The 18,682-nt window shown below is 39.0% G+C and overlaps 1 protein-coding gene across 4 annotated transcripts in view; it reads left to right on the forward strand.

Annotated features, from left to right (window-relative positions):
- atp13a3 (ATPase 13A3) overlaps positions 1-17,995 on the forward strand; it is a 34,977-nt gene extending 16,982 nt beyond the window's left edge. Inside the window, exons 5-34 of one of the 4 annotated variants that reach the window (XM_019880237.1) lie at positions 715-945; positions 1,102-1,172; positions 1,384-1,467; positions 3,242-3,311; positions 3,442-3,576; positions 4,031-4,103; positions 4,315-4,446; positions 4,522-4,704; positions 4,923-5,080; positions 5,818-6,006; positions 7,434-7,495; positions 8,873-9,023; positions 10,522-10,638; positions 10,838-10,855; positions 11,169-11,322; positions 11,595-11,715; positions 12,572-12,696; positions 12,882-13,042; positions 13,227-13,355; positions 13,437-13,516; positions 13,605-13,647; positions 13,748-13,857; positions 13,960-14,056; positions 14,297-14,369; positions 14,443-14,620; positions 14,864-15,042; positions 15,129-15,217; positions 15,295-15,375; positions 15,962-16,045; positions 17,648-17,995. In XM_019880237.1, the coding sequence (XP_019735796.1) occupies positions 715-945; positions 1,102-1,172; positions 1,384-1,467; positions 3,242-3,311; positions 3,442-3,576; positions 4,031-4,103; positions 4,315-4,446; positions 4,522-4,704; positions 4,923-5,080; positions 5,818-6,006; positions 7,434-7,495; positions 8,873-9,023; positions 10,522-10,638; positions 10,838-10,855; positions 11,169-11,322; positions 11,595-11,715; positions 12,572-12,696; positions 12,882-13,042; positions 13,227-13,355; positions 13,437-13,516; positions 13,605-13,647; positions 13,748-13,857; positions 13,960-14,056; positions 14,297-14,369; positions 14,443-14,620; positions 14,864-15,042; positions 15,129-15,217; positions 15,295-15,375; positions 15,962-16,045; positions 17,648-17,818 (3,549 nt within the window). In that variant the 3' untranslated portion in view covers positions 17,819-17,995. Of the gene's footprint in view, positions 1-714; positions 946-1,101; positions 1,173-1,383; positions 1,468-3,241; positions 3,312-3,441; positions 3,577-4,030; positions 4,104-4,314; positions 4,447-4,521; positions 4,705-4,922; positions 5,081-5,817; positions 6,007-7,433; positions 7,496-8,872; positions 9,024-10,521; positions 10,639-10,837; positions 10,856-11,168; positions 11,323-11,594; positions 11,716-12,571; positions 12,697-12,881; positions 13,043-13,226; positions 13,356-13,436; positions 13,517-13,604; positions 13,648-13,747; positions 13,858-13,959; positions 14,057-14,296; positions 14,370-14,442; positions 14,621-14,863; positions 15,043-15,128; positions 15,218-15,294; positions 15,379-15,455; positions 15,871-15,961; positions 16,046-17,647 lie in introns of those variants that run through there. The other 3 variants (XM_019880238.1, XM_019880239.1, XM_019880240.1) reach the window with 3 other exon arrangements.
- The last annotated feature ends 687 nt before the right edge of the window (positions 17,996-18,682 follow it).

Here is an 18,682-nt window from a genome sequence, read left to right on the forward strand (position 1 = left end):
CCGTGTAGGGGCTTGTCCTCCCATGATGGTCCCTCTTCCAGCACCTCATCCTCTGTTCCCCATTGTCTGAGGCATTCTCTGAGTACGTCATCCGTTGGAGTCTTCTCCTTGACGGATTCACGGAGCTTGGATGTTTCGTGTGTGTGTGTGTGTATGTGTGTGTGTGTGTGTGTGTGTGTGTGTGTGTGTGTGTGTGTGTGTGTGTGTGTAATTTTTTTTTTCTGGGGAACATCCATGAGTTGCTTTTTTTTTCTCCCAAATTAAACATTTAAATTATCATAGCCTAGAAATGGCGATTACATAATTTCTGCCATGTGTTGTATTTCATTTTCATTAAACATTGTACACTAACACATTACAGCAATAATTAGGTAATTTACAGAAGTAGAAGCCATTTGTTGCCTTAGCGGAGTCATAAAAAGGAGTCTTGTTCATGTCACATTAAAATGAACTAAAAAGGAAATTAATTTATCTGAGAAAACAGGGATTAGTATTCTGTAAAAAATCATCCTCCAGGAAACTTTGGAGAAGACAGTGGTAGTTCCTGAGAAAATAAACAATGATTTTGTGTAGATCCAGACATAAGATTGAGGAATTTTAGACTTGACAAACCTGCATAAACTCACTTATTTTTCATGTGTACAGCATTGCACTCATGACATCTAGCCTTAGATATGCTCTCATTTTGTCAATTGAAATTGTACTTTTGGCCAGGATGAATTCCGGCGCTGGTTCCTGGCTAAAGTTCGAGTGATTCTAGCCCCAGGAAGCAACCCCTTCTACAACCTGGAGACCCAGACCACCTCCCCTTCTTCCCCCTCCTCCCCTTCCTGTCCCTTCTCTTCTTCCTCCCCATGTATGGCCAATGGAGACACACGCCAATCTTCTGATGGGATCACCGCTCGGGAGCTCATCAGAAGATACGTGGAATACCAGCCCACAAAGGTAGGAAGAACACTTGTCTTTTCTGTGCACTCCACTCATGATTAAAACCTGAAGACCTCATGGATATAAAATCACTCATCCAAATCGTTGACATTTAAATGTACTAAGTGACGTTACATGTCCTTCAAACAGAATTTTGTCCTTTGTGTCTTTCAGATGCGTTATTTTACACTCCACAGCACAAAATATTACTGGAATGACAGAGCGCAGAACTTTGAAGTTTTAACGTAAGTAGTATATGTTTTCTTTGTTTGCGATCTGTGGAGTCATCAAAATTGGTTGGATTTATTTTTTTGCACCACAGTGTGCACAATGCCACAAAATGTAATCTGCATCTTTGTTAAATAACATTTTTAACATGACAGTTTTTTGAGTGCCCTCCCTGTGAAGCTATACCATGTAGTCAACTTTGTAGACTGCTGTGACTTTGTCCAACAGTGGCCTGGAAGATCTCAATGTTACTGCTGCCACTCTCCACTCCGAGCACAGCAAAGGCCTAACCAGGAACCAGCAAGACTACAGGTAGTATTTGGGTGACATAATTACATTTTTGGTGGTTGTCTCTTGACCATTCATCAAATGGCATTTTGCTTCTTAAAGGACGTATCATGTCAAGATAGTCTATTTTTAACTAACACGCTCAATCAATTTGAACAAAACAAGCCTATTTAATGTATCTAACCTTGGGGTGGCCTGTATTGTATCTTATTTTTTTCAAAAAGTTCTAACAATAATTTGTTGACATTCTACAAAAAACAATGTAAATCTGCACTTTGTTCAAAGAACAATTATGGATTGAAGGTGCTTCTGAGCAACAGCCCTGTTTCATTTTTAAATTGCTTCATAAATCTTCTGCAGACCATTGCGCAACACTATACGATGGCAAAGGTGTCAAACTCAAGGCCTGAGGGCCAGATCCGGCGCGCCATGAAATTTTCTGTCAGAATGAGTATAGATGTTCCTTGTGAACATTTCTAACAATTTCATTCAGTTTCTCCGTGAAAGTTGTCAGCCAAATTTGATATGACGTATGTAAAGATCTACTGTATCAAGCTACGATAGCAGTCGGAATGAGATTTTTTTTGCAAAAATGTGTACTTATTTTAATATACATGTTGATTTGCTACTTGTGTCATCCTGGAGGATGTAATTTGTGGATCTTAACAGAGACAGTAACACCGTAATTCCATGTTTGTTTCTCCACATTAATTTGTAACTAAAATTTCTGAACAGTGCATGAAAAGTGGGAACATCCGAAGTAACAAACAAAAACTCTTGCCCCCTCCCATCAAGGATATTTTAAAAGGATTCAGAGAGCATCATTATATGCAACTTTAATCTTATTCATTTTCCCTTTGCTATAGTTGTGCCGAAGATGTGGTGAATACAAAGGTGTACAATAAGCTCTAAAATGTTCAATTTTGACGGCATTAGAACGAACACCTATTAAATTTGTGAGGGAGCATATTTCCTTGTGCATATAGCTGACAACACTGGTGTTGCACATCATGATCATCATCATCTCGGATAATATGGCCCAGGTATTTAACCTTGGTTACAATGTTGTTTGGACAGATAGAAAGAAGCAAACATTCACATTTGATCCTCCTTAGTTTTTGCCCATCACTGTCACACTCTTCTAAGGGTTATATCGGATGTCATATTGCGCTCCATACTCGGCACATACTTGAAGCAGTTGCTGTCGACCAGCACTATAAGGTGACATCACAGCTAGGTCATCTGCATGTTACAGTACCCCCCCCCCCCACACACACACACACACACACAGTCTTACTCTGTCGACCAGCACTATAAGGTGACATCACAGCTAGGTCATCTGCATGTTACAGTACCCCCCCCCCCCACACACACACACACACACACAGTCTTACTCCATTGGTGTGACAGGAAACCTAACCTAACCTATGTAAGTCATGGTTCAAGTGGTGGAGTATTTGCTGATATTGTCGATGCAGACTGTGGAGTTCATTCTTTGAGAAGCTCTCAATACTCCATACAGGGATCCTGGTGTAAAACATGGACTGATAAGTGTTTTCAACGAAAACCAAAGAAGTTGTTAGCAACAATGGCAACGTGAGATTTTAGGCATTTTACATCAGCTAGTCACACTTTTAGCTGACCAAAAACATCATGGGTCAGTAAATATAAATACAGATAGAGAGTTTGGCCTTACTTTATTTGCCAGTATATCATAATCATCATTCTGATTGATGACAATATGGGCATTAGAATGGTTTCACTTAAATTTGTTTCTTCATTCATTTTTATTTTTTAGGAGACTGTTTTTTGGATTGAATGAAATTGAAGTGAAAGTGCCTTCTGTTTTCAAGCTGCTTATCAAAGAGGTAGGACTCATGAGGATGTTTAAAAAACATGTTATAAACCATTTTTATAAAATGTCCAGATTCAAAATTTCAATTGTTTTCTCATTCCAGCATTAGTCCATCTGACCTCTATCACTTTCTTCTTTTATAGGTCCTAAATCCTTTCTATATCTTCCAACTCTTCAGTGTGATACTGTGGAGTGCCGATGAATATTACTATTACGCCATTGCCATTGTTATCATGTCAGTTATATCCATAGCTACCTCTCTCTATACCATCAAAAAGGTAAGCATGTTGAGATACTATAGCACATAACCATTGTGCCAAACTCAATCCAAGTACAGCAAGTGTGCCTAATACAGGTTATGAAACTTTGGACTATGTCAACGAGCTTATCAAATTGGGAAAAAAATTACCAGAATTTCCGGACAAAAAAAAATACATCCGATTAAAAGCCACAACACCTAAATTTAGCCATTAAAAACAGCTAGTGTGGTACAAACCATGTCTCAAAAACTAACAAGTACCATTATTTTTGTCCAAGCCTTTGACTTTTTTTTTTTTTGGTAATAATTTTGAGCGACAAATGTCACATTTTTTTTCATTATTATTATTATTAGTATTATTATTATTTCATACATTCACCTTTACCCTCATTACTTAAAGGTATTGTGCTTTTATGGTTGTGCATTGTGTTTTGTTTTTTTTATCAAGGTATTTTCTTCTCTCCGTTCTCTAGCAATATGTCATGCTTCACGATATGGTGGCAGCTCACAGTATTGTACGTGTATCTGTATGCCGAGCCGAGAATGGTTTGTCAATTTTTTTTTTCAATTTTCCCTATATCAGCGGATAATCTTTGGTTTTAATATAATTATGATCTTCATTCTTTGTATTACTGTTTAATAACTTCGCTTGTGCAGTTCATTGGAAAGCACTTTGCTTCACACTGATCATAGGACATACATGATCTTCCTCAAGTTTCCCTTATTTGGGTCTCACATGCATTTTCTTTTGTGGCAGATATTGAAGAGGTTATGTCTACTGATTTGGTGCCTGGGGATGTGATAGTCATCCCCAGCAATGGGACCATTATGCCCTGCGATGCCGTGCTGGTCAGCGGCACCTGCATTGTCAATGAAAGCATGCTGACAGGTCAGAAAAGCTATCTGATATTTTAAAAGTGGCTTGCAAAATTCCATGCGCTAATATCGGGCTACCTTTCAACAGGTGAAAGTGTTCCAGTGACAAAGACCAACCTTCCAAACCAGTTGCCAGGGGAAAGTGGCGATGAGTCTTTGAGTGCCTATAGCATTGAGGAGCATAAGAGACACACACTCTTCTGTGGCACTAACGTCATCCAGACACGTTTTTACACTGGTGAACTGGTCAAAGCTGTAGTTGTCCGCACAGGTAGACGTGTCTCTCAAGTGTATTCCTACTTTTTGTTTCCACCCAAAAAAAACATGCTTTTTAAAAAACTGTTGTCTCACACGTCTTTAAACTAACCACTGATGAATCCATAATGCCTTTGACATAGTTTTTGTATTTTGAACGTGTGATTCATCCTATGCTGATAACACTTTAAGTGTCAATTGACTTTTTCAAAACCATAAACTTATCTCACCTAGGCTTCAGCACAGCCAAAGGCCAGTTGGTACGCTCCATTCTATATCCCAAACCCACAGACTTCAAGTTGTACCGTGATGCCTACCTTTTTCTGTTGTGTCTGGTGGGTGTGGCTGGGATTGGCTTTTTCTACTCCATCGCCCTTAGCATCATGAACAAGGTAATCTTTGTAAACATGGCAAAGGTGGCGAACTCTAAAGCAACTTCGATCAAACAAAAAAATTTAGATGGAAAAAAAAAATTAAATGCTGCAGTTGCTAAATACTGTAATTCCCTCGGGAATCCTGAATCTTTGAAGAGCAAATCTTCATTCCGCGGTTTGAGAGTTGCTTTCCAGCGGGCATTAAAAACAACCTAAAACGGCCAGTTATAAAGCAAACTAATGTACTATTGAAGTAAGAAATATTTTAGGAAATGATCTGCAAAACCAAAACACTGGAACACTGTGGTTACAAAATAAGCAACATCCATATTCTGTTTGTCACTCCTGGGCAGATTTATTTAATAATAATAATAGATTGCATTGTCATTACTTTTCAAGTGAAAAACATGTCACCAAACACTCTGGGTTTGAGGTAGAACAAGGAACAGATATAAAGTGGAAACTGGCCACTTTTAACATACTGCATACAGGATGATAATAAATATAATTCAACCATACAGACAGTTCATTTAGTCCACCCGACGTGACGAAATCTTAATGGGATGTCTCCTTGAAATTAAGAGAAAGAAAAGCATCTACAAATAATATTTAATTTTTTTTAAACAAAACTGTTTAATTACTAGACTATTTTGGATTACTTAATGCTTTCACTTCAATGGCCCTCTCAATAGTTGCAAGATAATGTGTTTTGTACCAAGCAGTAGTTGTTAAATGAATCTTTTCTGGCTTCCCAGGTGTCAGCCCAGACCATCATCATTGAATCCCTAGACATCATTACCATCACAGTTCCCCCAGCGCTGCCCGCAGCCATGACGGCTGGTATTGTGTATGCCCAACGACGCCTTAAAAATATTGGCATTTTTTGCATCAGCCCACAAAGGATTAATATTTGTGGGCAGATCAATCTGGTCTGCTTTGATAAGGTGAGCACCAAGCTAAGTGATAAATGCTTTGTAAAGTGAAACTTTTTTTTTTTGTGTGTGTTTATGGGTGCCAAGATTAGTCGACTAGTCATGATGACGTTGCTGATCAAATTTGTCAATTAGTAGTCAGTATTTTATGCATTTATTTCTTTGGCCCTGTGTTTGTCTCTTGAAGCTGCCTTGTTTCCTTCTCCTCTCATTTGCTGTATGCCATGTCTATGACACACATGGCATTAGTGTCATGTCTAATCCGTGTTGGCAACAGAGTTCGAACGTTATGGCACATTTCATCAAAAATTCTTACTATCGTGCAAAACTAAATATATAAAATTTATTTATATATATATATATATAAAATAAAATAAATAAGAACGAAGCATGTTGTGGCTGATGTGTGGTATCATTTTCTTACACACATAAGGACAGTTGTCTCTTGAAGTTAGCATTACCACACGCAGGCTACTGTGTTTTTGATGCAATGTAATGTCCAACCAATCACAGCTAACCTGTTTTCTGAAGCTGAGCCATGATTGATTGGTTACCTGAGCTCCATGCAACTGTGATGTCGTATACAGTCGACTTCAAGTGGCAAAATGGCCGCCCCTTGGATGGACAAAAACGGGTGGATTTTACTGTTTAACTCATATTCCACAAAAGCATTATCAATCAGATACCCGTTTTTAGACTAGTGGAGGTGCATATAACATGTTATTGTAAAGGACATTTTTAGGTTGACTTCCCCTTTTAAAACTAATACAGGTGTTTTAGTTTTCTTTAGCACAGTGCATTTTCCCAATTTTATCCATCTGATGTCATTTCCTTCTCCATAAAAAAAAAATCTTGGTATCCAAATATTTCTTGTTGTTCTTATAGTTTCATAGTATTAGTGTAACTCAGCACAGTGTGTAGTTTTTGGTTCCATTTTAAAAATGCACTTAACATTTACAGCTAAAAATTTAAGGCCACATGACAGTCTCTCCTCCAATTTAAGTTGCCCCATCATTCATATACTCGTTAGGAATGCTGGTGCAAGCTGCAAAGTTGAGTAAAAGTTTAAAGTACAATTATTTTATTTGTCTTTACTGTTAATTTGTACATACCTTAAATAATGCAAGCTGTGAGATAACAATGGTTAAATAACAGCAACTGCTTGCTGGTGTGATATCAAGGAATTTAAATAAGAGCCGATTAATCGACGAATCGTGACAACTGTTCATGATTAGTCGACAAGCAAAATAGTCAGCCTAATTGTATTTGTTTCTGTCATTTCATCATGTCTTTTTATCTCTGGCTGTGAGTTATTAAAAACCTAAACGTAGTCTGCCAGGCAGCAACTCTTTTCTGAATAATTATTTTATTACATTTACTTATCGTTTATGTTGTAAAAATATTAAAGGTGGATTATATGTACCTCACTCTTGTGCCAGACAGGAACTCTGACTGAAGATGGTTTAGATCTATGGGGAGTCCAAAGAGTAGAGAATGGGAGGTAAGGTTACATTATTCTGCGCAAACCTATTTAAACATGCACCCATTCTGGTTACCAACAATACATTTTACTTTAACATTAGCGATGAGTAATTGTTACAGTGGGATGAAAAATGAGGGGAACTCTTGAGAATATTTTATGTTTTGACATAAATTGCTTCGGAAATGTTATCTGAAGGCTACCTAAGTTGCAAAGAATAAACTTAACAGAATCTGCTTAAACTAACACCACACAAACAGTTATGTTTTCACATTTGTATAGTGAATAACATGTAAATATTCACAGGACGGGGAGGAAAAATTAAGTGAACCCTTGGATTAATGACAGATAAATAAACAGGTTGGCCCTCCTTGAGCAACAATAACATTAACCAAACCGTGTATTTGCAGGTTAAACTTTGGACCATTCCTCTTTACGAAACTGTTGAAACGTTATCAAGATGCTTGGTGTGCCTGCTGTATAAAGTGTGTCTCTCATGAGGTCATGTTACAGCATTTTGAACGCGTTGAGGTCAGGACTTAGACTCAGCCCACTCCAGAACATATATTTTCTTTTTATGAAGCTATTCTATTGTTGATTAGCTTCTGTGTTTTGGATCATTGGCCTGTTTGCAACACCCATCCTCTTTTGAGCTTCAGCTTTTGCACAAATGGCCTAAGTTCTTCAGCAAAATATCTTGATAAACTTGTAAATTCATTTTTCCATTGATGACAGCAAGCTCTCCCAGGCCCTGTGTAAGCAAAGCACGCCAATGTCACGATTCTCCCTCTACCGTTCTTTACTGTTGGGATAAGGTTCAGACATGGCATTGTGTTCTCCCAATTCAACTTTGACATCATCTTTCACAAAATAGTTTTCCGGTATTGCTGTGGGACGTCCAATGTAGATAGCAACAGCATCTCCCTTGGTGTTCTCCCATCAGCCCCATTCTTGTTTGTTTTATGTATGGTGGATGTTTCAAGAAACGCTGTAGATTTCTGTAGGTTCTCGCTTTTTTAAAAAATTATTAGTTTTTTTGGGGGGGGGGGTTACCTCATTGAACATTCTGTGGCGTGCTCTTGGAGTCATCTTTACAGGATGCCAACTCCTTGGAAAGTTCCATGGAAAATTTATCGACACGTTGTCCAACTGCGGACTGAGGTATATCAAGACTTTTAAAGATACTGATGTAAACTTTTCCAGCTTTATACAAGTTTATATGCAAAGTCTTGACCTGATTGAGGTGCCGTGGCATGACCTGTGTGCGTGTGTGTGCGCGTGTGTGTGTATGTGTTTATTTTTTTCAGAGGTAGTATTTATTCTCTTCAGATTCAATCTAAATTCTAAATGTGTTTTTGCCAACATTAATCTGATCCTCCTTGTTATTGACCTTTTCAGTTTCCAGCAATCAGATGAAAAAGCCTCCAAAGAAAATCTAGTGAAGTCCCAGTTTGTTGCTTGCATGGCTTCGTGCCATTCTCTCACCAAAATAGAGGGCCGGTTGTCTGGAGACCCACTGGACCTCAAAATGTTTGAGGCTACTGGTTGGGTAAGTTCTGTACCTACATATTGGTCTAAAATAGAGGTCCCCATTTAATGGATCCTGTGCTGCCTGCAGCTTCAGAAGCGAGTGTCTGTAACTCTCATGGTATTCACTCAATGTGCCAGCCCTCACAGTTTTATGGTATTGATATAGCTGTCTATAAATGGAAGTGAATGAGTTAAAAAAAAAAAAAAGTTGACTCTTGTCTATCATTGGTTGTAAAATTTGTCACGTGATTGACATACAGGGCAGCCAGGCATGTTGGGGCCAGGTATATGGTTGCACATGTCGCATGCCTCACCGCGTTTACTGTGTATATGAGTTTGTGCAGTTATGCAAGATACATACATATATTTATTGTGTATCTAAAAAAATTATATTTTTACATAAATAAGGTGGGTAGATCAATTGGACTTGGTCATTTTATAAGTAGCTCCCGTGCTGAAAAAGTGTGGACGCCCCAGAATGCAGTTCAATACATTTTCTCACTAGAAATAATCCATGGGGACCATATTCCAGTTGTCCATAAGTCATTCGGAGTGATGTGTTTGAAACCAGAGTTGGGCATGGTTTCATGAGTGGCTGACTGCCAGCCACTGGTTTTGATGCAATTCAAAATTTGAATTGCCCGTTGAGAACCGTCTCCGCGTCACAGACACTAACAGCTGATTAAGTGTCTGGGACAAATAAGTGTTTCTGGGTTCTGTGCGTAAGCAAAGCTGCCAGCTGTGACAGTCTGTATTTTGTTATAAATATCACCGAATGTTCCCTCGTAACATTTATAATATTGAACATTATGGATATTCGCTGGATGTTACATTGCACAAACAGGTTGAAAACAAGCAAAATACTTTGAAGATAATTCCAATGTATGTTAACAACAAGTCGCTGATGCAGCGTTCTTCTGCAGGTAGCTGTCACCGTTCACTCATGGACAGCATTTGTTTTTATTCTGGTTCTTGAAAGTGTGAGTGGGTTGATCCATCTTTGCAACCAGCCTCTCAAAATACCCGCATTCTCTTCATTATCGACTGTTTCCTCTCTTTGTGACCATCTTGATGAAACAATACCCGATACAGGGTCGTCGTCGTTATTTTGCACTGTCGGGAGATTTGCAGTGCTCAATCGCTTGGTGTGCGAGGTTGAGTCGCCAACTATGTTTTTGGTATGTTTCTCCTCAGACACATTCAGTCGCATTGCTGTGTGTGCAGCGGGCATGAGCCACTTTTACACGGGGCTAGCCTAGCACATTGTCCCCTCAACCGTTGTAATGCTCCAAAAGTGATAGTGTATTTATGATTATTCTTTTATTTATATGTATCTTTTAATTGTTCAGTATACAGAAGTAATTATGCCACCGCAAACACCTCAATGACCCTCTGATTATTGTCTTTTGTGACAGTTAAGACAAGATTGCTGTAGTCCTGGCCTGAAGTGGATAATTATGCAATTATGAGAGAGAGACTTTAAAATCTAAATAATAAATTCCACTTCCTCTCCCCAGGTTCTGGAGGAAGCCACTGAGGAGGAAACAGCGCTCCACAATCGTATCATGCCAACTGTGGTTAGACCCACAAAACAGTTGTTGCCCTCACAGCCCTCATCAACAGAGCATGACATGGTAAGTCATGCTGCTTTGAGTGATGATTGTGATGAGAGATCCCAAGGAGCCCCCAAAGATTAGGAGATATAACAGTACTCTATTGTAATGACATTTAAGAATGATGAATTCAGTCCGATTTTCCAGTGGAACTTTAATCATTTGCAGAAAAGTTATTATTCTTTTTAATGATGTCTTGTCTGTCCTTTTCACATTCTAGGAACTTTATGACCTGTCGGTAAGTAGTGTATTTTTTAATATCTATTCAATTCCTTCTTGCTATCTTGTTCCTAGTTTCTCCAGGAAGTATTAACATATAAAATGTCTTATGACAGGAGTCTAATTTTATAAAACAATGGAAGTGAGATTTATTTTAACTTTCTGCCTTTTGACATTTGAGGGATTTCTGCATGACAAATTGGATAGAATTTTTGATGTTTAGCACCTCAGGATATGTAATTTGTGGTCTATGAAAGGACTCTTGACTCTGCATTTCTGACATGCCATAAGGAATTGACAAACATCTGAATCTTTGTTCCTTCCTTGTGTAGTCTCAGTATGAGATAGGTATCGTGCGGCAGTTTCCATTTTCCTCTGCACTGCAAAGGATGAGTGTGGTTGCTCGTCTGTTAGGGGAGAAACGTATGGATGCCTACATGAAAGGGGCACCAGAAGTGGTGGCACGCCATTGCAAAACAGAGACAGGTGAGCCCTCAAGACTTTCCCTACCATGTCAGTGAACATTTCGTCTTTGAAGTACGATGAGATTGTAGTAAAATGTGTTGTAAAAAGTGTTGCTGTGGCAATTGTAATAATGACACACACATTGACACAGGCTATGATCTCCACTAGCCTTTACTGTACTACCCCCCCCGACCCCCGCCTTTTTTTAATTTTTATTTTTTTGTTAGGTTTTTTTTTCTTGCTTGCCTAAATTGAAACTGCAATGCTCATCTTTATCTCACTGTGTTTTGTAGTGCCAGATAATTTTGCTGAGGTCTTGGAGGGCTACACCAAGCAAGGCTTCCGAGTAATAGCTTTGGCTCACCGTCGTCTTGAATCTAAACTCACGTGGCACAAGGTCCAGAATATAAACAGGTATAGTGCCTTTTTTAATTTTACCATATGGAAAATACAAACTGTGGATTGGTAGTTGTAATTTAGCCTGATTTTTATTGTACTGTTGAAAATTAAGTAATCAAACATCTATGACAACCGTACTTCGAAACATAGCATGTAATACTCTATACCAGGGGTCCCCAACCGCCGGTCCGCGGACCGGTACCGGTCCACCGGGCATTTGGTACCGGGCCGCACAGAAAGAACTTGCCTTAATTCCGTTTTATTTATTTCGGAATACGAAAGATGTTTTATTTTGAAAAACTACCGGATTCTGCGTTACATCCGTCTGTGTCACACTTGACACACATCAAGCCACGCTTCTCCGTCACGTGACCGATTACTTCAAAACAAAACACAGGAGCTCGCAAAATGAGTAAAAAAAACTGCTGGAGATCGCAAATGACGGCGGCCTTAAAAGTACGTTCGAGACAACTGGATTAAAGTTATGGCTGAATACTCTGAGAGCGCCACAATAGCACTGTTGCTATTTCCGACATCCTACCTGTGTGAGGCGGGGGGTTTCTGCAGCAACGGCGACGGAAACAAAATTACGAAGTAGACTGGACATAAACCACACACTTGAGGTGTCATTGTCTCCTGTTACCCCGAGATGGGACCATCTGGTTGCAGAAAATCAAGCTCATACCATATTATTTTGTTGTATTATTTCCACCACACCTTAAATGCCGGTCCCTGAAAATATTGTCTGACATGAACCGGTCCGTGGGGCAAAAAAGGTTGGTGGCCCCTGCTCTGTACTATATTTCATTTAAAGGAAAACGTTTTTTGGACTGAGTGGAAACATGTATATGTATATCTTTTCATAAACTAGAGATCACATCGAGACAAACATGGAGTTCCTGGGTTTAATAATCATGCAGAATAAGTTGAAAACAGAAACGCCGGTCGTACTGCAGGATCTTCACAGAGCCAACATCCGTACTGTCATGGTTACGGGTAAGAATGAACTGCTGGGCAACTATACAGAGCACCAGAGCAAAAAAAAAAAAAAACAAGCAGCATTCTGTTTTCACTTTTCTTTTTAAGTAATTTATGTAAAAAAATTAAAAAGATGACATGAAAACCGGATGCCTCTACTACCACTACATTAATCTTGGAATGTTTATTCTATGCATTATTAGGAGATAACATGCTGACTGCCATCTCTGTGGCTCGGGATTGTGGAATGATCCTGCCACAGGACACGGTCATCATTTCAGATGCCATCGCCCCACATGATGGACAGACTGCCAGAATCACCTGGAGGTGTGCTGACAAACCGAGTATGGCAGCACATCTGGAGGTTAGACAACTGCAAAAACACACAAATGTCTTGCTTCGTCAGACAATGATTTCTCTGTCAAAATTGTAGCTTCTGCCCAAATGTCATTGCTTAAGGACAGTAAAAAAAATGCAAATTATAGTTGTATGTTAATATAATCCAATAAAGCTGTGAAATGTATTAAAACATTTTATACTGTTTTTAGGAAGTGAATATCAGCCTAGAGGATGTATGTCCTATAGATGAGCCCAAACAGCAAGAGCGGTACCATTTTGCTATGAGCGGAAAGTCATTTGCGGTCATCTCGGAGCATTTCCCAGACATGCTTCCAAAGGTGTGTTTCCTTATTAGAAGTCACTATTGTATATTTGAAGACGATTGATTTCTAATAATTTTTTTCATTTTCATCATAAAGTTGGTGCTCCATGGAACAGTGTTTGCCAGAATGTCTCCGGATCAGAAAACCCAACTCATTGAAGCACTACAGGATGTGGAGTGAGAAAATAACATTTATAATATCTGTGATGATAGTGTAAAGTAAATTTTGAAACAGAGTCATTCTTGAAATGTCATTTTCTGACAGCTACTTTGTTGGGATGTGCGGGGATGGAGCGAACGACTGCGGGGTATGTCACAGGCCTTTTAAATTGGTCAACTAAAGAGTGACAATGGTAAACATACATTTTATTCAACCTACATTTTTGCCATTCTGCTTTTTTCCCTCAGGCTTTAAAGAGGGCTCATAGTGGTATCTCTTTGTCAGAGCTTGAGGCATCCGTAGCTTCTCCATTCACCTCCAGAACACCAAATATCTCTTGTGTCCCAAGCCTCATCAGGTAGGTTTCTAATTGAAAATGTTATCTACTTAATTTAAATAGTTTTGGGGGGTTTTCATGCCTGTGATAGCGAACTAACAAGTGCTCTCTGACTTTTTACAGGGAAGGCCGCGCTGCTCTAATCACCTCCTTTTGCGTGTTCAAGTTCATGGCCCTTTACAGCATCATCCAGTACATTAGTGTCACGCTCCTATACTCTGTACGTTATATTGTTCTGCTCACTATCAGCTGCCTAAAGGCAGGGGTGCCGCCAGGGACCCTGTGATGAAAAACACTGTGGTCCCATCACTTCAATGGTGCAAATTGAAAATACTGTATGAGGGCCCCTGTTTACCATGAGCCCCTTGAATCATATTTTCTTGCTCTTATGGTACCCCTGCCTGTAAGATTCATGGGAAAAGCGGTGAATTGCTTCATACAATGTTTTTTCCCCCCTTAGATTCTCAGTAACCTGGGAGATTTCCAATTCCTTTTCATCGATATAGCCATCATCCTTGTCGTTGTTTTCACCAGTAAGTTTTGGAGAAATTGGATGTAAGAAAATGAACACTAGCATTTATTGCTGGCTGATTTCTCCCTTTTCAGTGAGTCTAAACCCGGCATGGAAAGAACTAGTTGCACATCCTCCTCCATCAGGCCTGATCTCAGGGCCTCTGCTTTTGTCTGTGCTGAGCCAGATCCTCATCTGCTTTGGCTTCCAGCTGTTTGCATTTTTTTGGGTCCAACTCCAGCCCTGGTACACCATCTGGACACCGCTTTCAGAGTGAGAACATGACATCACTCATGATCAGGGTGTTCTTGACACAATATGAAATTTACCACAGCTTTAAAGTGCTGGAAAAACGTTAAAATGTTGTTTTGAAAGAGTGCAAAATGTGTCCACTTGAATTGGAAAATGATTGTCAGTCTTTTATTGTTTAGAATGTTGAACGTATAAAACAATGATATAACTGTGGTTAGAATTTTCACCTTTTAAGGCTCAGTGGCTATTTCCTTGTTATTGCAGTGCCTGCAACGTATCGTCACACACAAATGTGTCCAACCTCACCGAAACTGAAGTTGATGACCACAACATTCAAAATTATGAAAACACCAGCCTTTTCTATGTTTCCTGCTTCCAGTACCTTCTGGTTGCCATTGTCTTCTCAAAGGGCAAACCTTTTAGGCAGCCGAGCTACAAGAATTGTATGATTTGTCGGTTCTATACACGAACAAATTGTAAAAAATTGGACATTTACGTAACAGTATTTTTTTTTTATATGCTCCATTAGGGCCGTTTGTCTTGACTGCTTTGATTTTGTATATTTTCCTCCTCACCAACATGTTCTACCCTGCTGAAGCCATTGATGAAGTTCTCCAGGTAAAAGCGTGAAGAATATCAGATTGCACAGAAGGAAGGAGTTGTTTGTTTAAGCATTTTTGTTTTGCTCTTCATAGATTGTTTGCGTTCCTCTTGATTGGAGACTAAAACTTCTGCTTATTATCGCCGTCAATGCTGCCGTGTCTGTTGTGGTTGAGGTAAGATTCATGAATCGATATTGTAACAGATGATTGTTTTCTCATGAAGACTTCTTTTTTTTTGTTTATTTCTCATGCAGTGTCCTCATCTTTGTCTCATTCCCTTGACAGCAGGATGGCTTAAATATGTTGTTCTTTTTTAGACTACTACTCAATGTTTATCAGAGACATTGTGTTTCAGTCGAAACAATGACTATTGAAAGTGCATGACAATGGACAGTCTGTGCATTCTTCCTTCACTCAGTGCAGCAGTTATAACTGAGCTTCCTAACTCTTGGCTGCCTTTACATACGCGCCGTGCTTAGCATACAACCTCAATGCTACTGTTTTGCTAACAGATTTTGACAAGAAAATCAAAACAAAATCATTTGACTTTTGATCAAACAATTGTGCTAATTGTCTTCGTTTGTGAGCTTATACATCCGCATATTTTCCTCTTGGTTGTTTTTGTCCAAAATTATGACTTCATTGCAATAATAAACGAAAAAAAAACACATAATGAGACCCGGGAGAAAAAAAAAATGAAAACTACATGCAAATCAAATTAGCCTCTCTGTAATTCTGTCCCCTGCCCACTGCGCCACAGACCTTCATCATTGACACCGTCTTATGGAAGTTTGTGTTCAGCAGAGACAAGCAGAGCATCGCTTCTGCTGCCCCACCACCACAGGTTGGGAAATACTGACATCTACTATTGTAGCCCTTTAATTTTTCTTGTGTGTGGTGTTCCCTCTCCCTGTTTTCTTTTTGGCACATCGTGATCAACAGTAATAACATTCCGGTGGTCATCTTACCAAGGCCTTTTCCCCCATTGAGTTTATAATTGCCTACCCCTCCTGCTCCCTCAGTCTGCTGCCCCTCTCGTTGCAACTTGCTAGCCTCAAAGCTTTACTTGCTGCATTTGCCTCTTCACTCCTTATATCGGGTGCTTACCGAATTCTCTCAACAGTCAGTTACCCGTCTTGCCACCTGAGTGAAATGTGTGTTTGAAGAAGGCTAATCATCAATGTCTTCACCAATATGTTCATATTTGACTCATTTGCTTAATGTGTGGTCTGCTGTGAAAATCTTTAGTTTTATCTGTTACTCCACATGCTTTTTTTTGGGGAGTTTTACAGGTTGTGTTAGACAAAAAAAATCTCACAGTAAATTGTCAATTTTGTTATTAAGTGCATGCAAATCTATTGTAGTGAAATAGTCTGGCGCATATTGCCTAAAGCGTTACAAAATGTATTTATGAGATGGTCCAAAAGGAAAACAATATGCAATCGGCCAAAATATTGCTTTCATTATCTACTATAGGTACAATTTACAGAAATCAAGACTGTCTTACTGATGTACAATGCATTTCAGATTGATGACTTTTGAAGGCCTTCAAACAATTCAAGAAAACAGGAAGAATTAACTTTACGAGTGACTGTTTCTTGCAATCACATAAAGTTGTAAACATTTGAGATACTATCCTACTTAACGGGTTGACGTGACTTTTTGAGGTGCCTTATCACTCCACGGGCAACTTCCAATAAATTAGGACTTGGCGTTTGTTTTTTTAGTTAAACAATAGTGCTGGCTCTGTGTGACACTTGTTTGGGCTTTTTTTTCTGCAGACAAATGCATTTGGGTAGGGGAGTTTTCAAAAGCAAGGAGCTCTCTTTGTCCACTTCCACTTGTTTGACTACTTAACTCTCCTTGCATTTTATAGTGTGTGTCGTGAACAAGCTACAGCTGAGTGACCCGCAAACGTCATCAGCCCACAATGCATTGCACACTAGTTGTAAAGTATACTGGTGCATCTCAATTAAGATATTCTGGAAAGGTTCATTTCAGTACAGATTGTTTACTTTTCAGGTCAATTCCTAACTATTTTTAGATTAACATTAATATTGTAACATCTTGAAATAGTGAATTTGGGTGTTGTTTAAGATGTTCTCATCGGAATTATAAAAACAGACTATTTTTCTTTGTAGTTACTCCATGAAGAGTTTCACATTTTAAATTGAAATAAATTAACTTCCAGTTTGATTCTTTTTGACATGCACCAGGATATTAAGAGGTACAATTTGATCGTTTTGGGCAATATTTTTTAAAAAGAATCATGCATTCCTATAAAAGTTTCATGTTGCATGCAAATGAGTATGCCTCTATCTCCCGTGAGTAGAAATATTTTAGAAAAACTCCACAATGTGTGACATTGGTGAATGAAATCTCCCCCATATTATTGCATTTTCTGAAATGAGTATTTTATTTATGTGTTGGATTGTTGACATTTCAGAAAGGCATTGAGCTGTCGGCACACAAGTGTCTGTGCTGCCCGAGCAAGATGACTCACAAGGCTCGTTACATGCATCTGGCCCAGGAGCTCAGCGTCGATCCCGACTGGCCCCCAAAACCAACCACGACTACTGAAGCCAAGGCCTGCCCTGAAAATGGTTCAATTTCCTAGCACCCCAAAGACCCCTACCATTAGCCAACACTTTGATACAATAATTATCAAAGCAAAGAGTATATTTGCACATTAACTTATTGAAGCACTCGCTTGATCTCTGCTTGTCACTGGTCTTGATGATTGTATAATACTGTAGCTCCTCCCAAAAAAGTCAACCACTCAAACTCATTTGAATAATGATATCTGGTTCTCCCACTTGTGGGTTTAATGAAGTCAAATGTAAGAATTTTACCTTTGATATGGAATTGAAGCTTGGCGGAGGTTTAGAAGCTCTGTCCATGTAAAAGGTTGAGATTGACATGCATACATACTGGAAACCTTCGAGATGCAACTTGAAAAATATCTTTGTATTTTTAAAGATTGCAGGCAACTGATGTATTCTGAGTCAGATTATGAAAGCGCCCAGTGCCATATTGGTGTCTTGGAAAGATTTTTCATGACAAAAAGTAATTATTAGGCTACTGGAGAGCCTTTTTTTTTCCTAATCCATGACCTACTCTGAGTGAAACAGTAACGATAGAAACAAATGAATGGAGTTTTCGATTAATCATGTTAGATTGCTCAGTTTTATTGTAGTTCTGTCACTCCATTTTACTTTTAGGGGCATTTATTTATGAAGTGGGTTGGATAACTGGGTGGAGGTGTTTTGCTGCATGCCCCACTTGCTACCGTGTAGTGGTCATGAACAACCATGTGCAGTAGATGTTAAATTTGAGCTCCGTAATAAGCGAGGTACTGATTCATAAACGACAATTTAAAAAAGGTTTCCTAATCCCCAAGTGCTAATTTAATCACTTTTAGGATACACACACACACACACACACACACACACACACACACATATATATATATATATATATA

This window comes from Hippocampus comes, unplaced genomic scaffold, assembly GCF_001891065.2.
Source record: "Hippocampus comes isolate QL1 unplaced genomic scaffold, H_comes_QL1_v1.1 scaffold151, whole genome shotgun sequence".
Classification (NCBI taxonomy): Eukaryota; Metazoa; Chordata; class Actinopteri; order Syngnathiformes; family Syngnathidae; genus Hippocampus; species Hippocampus comes.